Source organism: Typopeltis vanoorti, chromosome 6 (genome assembly GCF_054136105.1).
Source record: "Typopeltis vanoorti isolate ZY-2024b chromosome 6, IOZ_Tvanoo_1.0, whole genome shotgun sequence".
NCBI classification, from domain to species: domain Eukaryota; kingdom Metazoa; phylum Arthropoda; class Arachnida; order Uropygi; family Thelyphonidae; genus Typopeltis; species Typopeltis vanoorti.
The window spans coordinates 63,457,298-63,463,297 of record NC_143554.1 but is presented as its reverse complement, the minus strand read 5'-3'; the positions used below and the strand labels follow the sequence as shown (position 1 = coordinate 63,463,297).

General features: G+C 35.5%; 1 protein-coding gene across 1 annotated transcript in view; it reads right to left on the bottom strand.

The window, feature by feature from the left end:
* Positions 1-293: 293 nt before the first annotated feature.
* LOC150105496 (uncharacterized) overlaps positions 294-6,000 on the bottom strand; it is a 280,173-nt gene continuing 274,466 nt past the window's right edge. The window contains exon 19 of the mRNA XM_090394206.1: positions 294-2,517. Coding sequence (XP_090250332.1) covers positions 1,251-2,517 — 1,267 coding nt within the window. The 3' untranslated portion in view covers positions 294-1,250. The remainder of the gene's footprint in view (positions 2,518-6,000) is intronic.

Sequence of the window (6,000 nt, the reverse complement as noted above, 5' to 3'; positions counted from 1 at the left end):
CTCTTTTATTTGCAACCAAAGCAACAGAATCACATAAAGTATTCAAGTCACAAATGCAAATATTCACCTCTTTCTCCCTTCTAAAACAGCTGTAAATGATGAAGGATATGAAATATTATTCAGACAAAATATGATGGCGCATGCTATTATTCGCAGCAATATGTTGTGTGTGTGTGTGTATATATATATATATATATATATGAGGACATAAAAATGAGAATGAAGTTTATAGACAAATGAAGAAACAATGCAGAAGGAAAAGCTAAACATTATTATACTAGATATGTCTTTCCTGCCTTCATATATATATATATATATATATTTGTTTATTTATTTATTCATCTCATACACTGGTAAATTAATTTTTTCTTTCTTTCTTTTTTATTGATATAAATTTTGCAGCACATAAATACTGCCACAAAAAAAAAAAAAAGTGCTTTGTTTCTTCCAAAAATGGCTGTCATATCAGGCACATGGCTATTAGTTTTGTTCACTTATGGTTATTAATTTTTAACAAATTATTACCCCAGAGTTTTAATGGTCTGGCTGATGTGAATATGAAACACATGACATATGACATACAAAAACGAATATTTAACTACAAGGGCAATAAAAACTATTTTACATTTTTTTTTTAAAGTCTTGAACACCACAGCTATTTTACATTCACTTTTTTAACCTCAGTCATTTTTTTCTAAATAAAACAGTGCATCTTCTTTTTAACTTCACTTCACTTCATGTTTGGCTTTCCAAGATAAACCTTGAAAGGATTTATACAATTTTATCTTAAATGTTACTTCTTTTCTAGATGAATTTAAAATTTTCAAACTTCTGGTTGTTACTACTTTGAGAACACTATGTAGCACTACCACCGAGATCAATATATTTCATTTGTTCCTTCCATATTCCATTATAAATATAAAACATACATGTTAGCTTGTCTACACAAAAAGAGGTTACAGATGTTTTAAAATCTGCCGTTTGAAGATCATTATAAATGTTGTCTGACTTCTTAGTAGTGTTCTGAATGATTTCTTTTGTCAAGTCTACCAATATATTTCACAACAGAATGACAAGTAAAAATTACAATTTTTGTACTTAAAAACAACCCCCCCCCCCCCAAAAAAGCATTTATTCTGAAAGCAATCTGATGTCACATGGGGTTGGGCAGGAAAAGGGATGCAGGTTTCATCCAAAAGTGGAAAAGGACACTCTTATAGTCCACTTTCTTGAAAGAATTTGCTTTCATTTCAAGTGCCAGATGGTGGTAATGTATTTGTTTCTATTGTTTCTTGTGAGAGACATATTCCAGGGGATGTAGATATAGTCATTGCATCATTTTGTGTTTCTGCAACTTCACCGGCATTCCGTAGTAAACTTTCAACACCTACACCTACTTGTCCTTCTGGCATGATGGGAAGTGTAAGATAAGTATGTCTGACTTCACCACTTTCTTGGGAAGAGTGAGCATTTAATGCCACTGCCATGCTAGTATCACCACTTGCAGAGTCCTCTGAGGTCAGAGTGATTCCTCGTGGAAGAGTTAAGACTGTATTACCTCCTTCAGTGGCACCAATAGGAATAAGCAACACTTGGTGTCTACCATCTGACGTTGGAACATTTAAAACTGCAGCACTGGCATACTGTTGATCTCCTGAGAGTTCCACAGGAATGGGTTGCCCATCATTGCACTGTTCATCTGTTACCATCATTACAATTGGGACTTGATCTTGAGAATCATCAGTTTCCATAGAAACCATGCTATTTCCTTGTCTGATCTCTATAGGTTGAGAGGAACCACTGACATCTGTTCCCATATGTACTGTTGTATTAACAGGATCTTGATCAGTTGTCATAGAGACTATCTGTGTTACAAATTCTTGTGGTGCTGTTTGTTGAACAATATTATCAACTGTGAATGGATCACTTTGCTGAATACCAAGATTACTACCAGCTCCATTTGGTTCTGTTCCCATAATAATAGCCTGATCATTTTGTCCTGGCATAAGTATTGTGTGTTCAGTGGGTGTTTGTGTAACAATCTGATCAGCAGATCCTTGTATAACGATTGTTTGTTCAGGCAAAGTCTGGTCTGATATTTGTGAAGTCTGTATATGCTGAAACTGCTCTGGACTAACAACTTCAGTTAAACTGTGTGTTGTTAAACCTCCACTGTTATCACATACTTCTCCTGTAAGTTCATGCTGCTGTGAAGAATCATGCAAAACAGGAACTGTCATTCCTTCTACATTCATTTGAGAACTAGGAGTTATGGAAACTGTAACCCTTCCTGGACCAGCTGCTTCAGCCACAACTCTTGCCAGCTGTTCAGCAAGATCCTGTGAAGAAACAGACACAGAGTTGGCCAGTGTCTGTTGAGCAGAACTAACAAGTTGGGCAGTGTCAATCGTCATTTCATCAGCTGTTCCTTGAGGAGCTGTCTGGACTATAATTTGATGGTCTTGTCCTAATACAGTTGTTCCAGTTGTAACAACAACTTGACCTTGTGAATGAGTACTGCAAAAAAAAAAAAAATTAAAATAAAATAAAATATCAGAAAAGGAACATTTTACAATGCCATATTATTATTATCATCAAAACTAAAGAATCAAAAACTAATGGTTCTTTGAAAAGGTTTTTGTAGCAGTTTCTAATTAACATGAATTATTGTGCAAACAACATATAACAGTACAACTGAAATAACATACAAGTATACTGAAAGAGCAAGTCAGGGGTTTGGGCATGCAAAATAGTGTCTTGAATGGACAAACATAATGAAATTAGGATAAATGTTCGATGAAAATTTCAGCTAATCAAGCCATTATTTCATGTATGGTGCAAATGATTTATAGAGTAAGTTGTAACTGTACTGCACTTTGTAAATGTGCAGTACAGCTGATAAATGTTACCTAAATTTACAATTACATAGAATTATTATGCTCCTCCTGGGAGTAACAATTTATTGATGGAGGACTGCTTCCAGATCATGAAATGCCTAAATATCTACCATCTCTCTCTCTCTCTCTCTCTCTTTTTGAAAACATGCACAGCAGATGCATTCACAGATAGTCCATTCCACACACATAGACCATACCATGGGAAAAAACTGGATCTCATATACTTCCTCAGTTTACAGGGATAATGCTCCCCTTCACACTCCTCCACCCCATCTAGCATGAGCTGAAAAATTACACTTTTGTCTATACCTTAAATCCCATTACCAAAATATATATTTATCTATCATATCTCCTCTCTTCCATCTATTACTCACTTTTCAAAGACTATATTTCACCTCTGTCTCTTTTCATATGCACAATTCTAATAGCCTGATATCATCTTGGTTAGCTGTCACTCATCATGATCATCATCATCAAATTCCTGCCATGTACCTTCAAGGAGTGTACAGGATATGATAGTACTACATGAAAAAATTACATCATTACTAACTTCCTATCCACAATTTTCCTCCAAATCAGTCTGTTACTTGTCCAGACTCCAACATTATCAGATCTTATATTTCTATCGTCTAAGACACTTTGTACCGTATCAATCCACCTATATTTTGGTCTTCCTCTGGGCCATTTTCCTGCCAACCTGGCAGAGAACACCTGTTTTGCTAATCTTTTCTCTCCCATTCTATTTAAGTGACCATACCACCTGAGATTAGCTCTGCTAATGCATTCCTGGATGCTGACAATGTCAAGTTCTTTCCTAATATCCTCGTTTTTAATATGATATTGCTATTGATGCCATCTGTTCATGCCTCTAATCTTTCTCAGGACTCTCATATCTGCGGTCTCTAGTCTCTGGTCAAATGTTTTACTTCTAACATAGCTCTCAGATCCATAAGTTAAAACTGGTTTGAACACTGTCTTGTATACAATTTAATGTTCCGACTAATTTCTCTCTTATTCCATATGAATTTATTCAATTGACTTCCCACCATACCAGCTTTGCTGATTCTGTTGTCTATTTCCATATTTAATTTACCATCTTCACTAAAAATCATGCCTAAGTAGCTGAAATGCTTTACTTGTTCCACAGGTTCTCCATTCACAACACAGTTGACATTTTCAATGATTCTGCCTATTGTCTTTGTCTTTTTATTGCTGACCTTCATACCATATCTATTACAACAGCTATTCAATTTAGTCAGAGAATCTTGCAGACTTATAGAGGATTTATTTAGAAGTATAACATCATCCGCATAAAGCAAAGAGCTGACATTAACATCTCCAATTTTGATATCAGGTTTAATACCACTTTCCTTCATAATGTGATCCATATAGATAATGAATAACAGAGGGGATAATGTACATCCTTGTCTCACACCAGATTTAACATTAAACCATCTTCCTGTACTTCCTTCAATTCTAACTGCTGACTTACAACTCAAATAAAGACTAAGTATTGCTTGATATAATGCCCCATTGACACCATATAACTGCAGCGTATTGAATAGCTTCTCTCTTGGCACCTTGTCATATGCCTTTTCCAAATCGACAAAACTTAAATACAGATCTTTGTTATATTCCCATGCTTTCTCGACTATTTGTCACAAAATGAAGATCTGATCCTGACAGCCTCTATTTGGCCTGAATCCAGCTTGTTCTTCACCAAGCTTTTCTTCCACAATTCTTCTCAACCGTTTCTCAAGTATACTTGCATAGATCTTGCCAGGAACACTCAGTAGGGAAATACCTCTGTAATTCTCACATTCAGTTTTATTTCCCTTTTTATATATGGGTACTATGAGAGCTCTACTCCAATCATCTGGAATTCTTCCCTCTGTCCAGGCTTTCTGAACTATGCAGTGCAGCCACTGTAAGACTTTTATACCACCATACTTCAGCATTTCTGGTCGAATATCATCTACTCCTGCTGTCTTTCCACATTTCAAGCCTTTGATGGATTTTTCTATATCAAGTATTTATATGTATTCCTGACTGCATGCCTGGTCAGTGCTTTTTACCACTGTGCTGTCATCACTGCTTGTTTCATTAAGCAGTTTTTCAAAGTAATTACTCCATACTTCAAGGATATCTTTTTCTCCTGTTTTCATTTCACCTTTATCATCTCTAACTCCTTTTACAGCACTCTTTCCTCCATTCCTAAGCTTCTTCAACAACCTCCAGAATATTTTGCCACCTTCTTGATATTTATTTTCTATATTCATGCCAAAGTCCTCCCATGACTTTTGTTTAGCTAGTTTTACACAGTGTTTAGCATTCTTGCATTTGTCTCTATATTCTCTAAGAGCACAAGCTGACTTATTTGACAGGAACTTTTGATATGCTTTCTTCTTTTCCTTCACTGCCTCTTTAACTTCCTGTGTCCACCAGGGAGTTCTGATTTTTTTATCCTTGCAGACAACCTCACCACATGCCTCTCTGGCAGAATCAATCAATGTTTTCTTCAGAGTTTGCCACTGAATCTCCAAGGTTTGAATCCTGTTCTCAAACTCTTTCATTTTTTTTTTCAATAATCTTTCTGTATTTTAGTCTGCAGTTCACATTTGAGAGATGCTCAACTTTTATTCGCTTAAAACTTTCTTACATGTTATTCTTTTCAACATGAAATTCAATTTTATCCTGCTCAAGACTAAATAGTGATCACTTCCAATTTCAAATCCTCTTTACACTCTGGTGTCCTGCACCAGGGAGAAAACATCACTATCTACAAAAAACTTAGTTAATGAGACTTTTCTTATTCCTAGCCTCTTCTCTCCATGTGAATTTGTGCACATTTTTATGTTGGAACATGGTGTTAGTAATAACCAGTCCATGTCCTGAGCAGAAATCCAACAGATATTTGCCATTATTATTAGCTTTGCTCTTTTCTCCAAATTTTCCCAAAATATTTTTGTATGTCTCATAATCATTTCCAAACTAAGCTTACCAATGCCAAAAACTCCTTACTCTTATTCCTGATACTTCTGGCATTCATGTACATGCATTTCAATATCCCTTTATACCCATAGTTACTCATGTGTAATGTCCT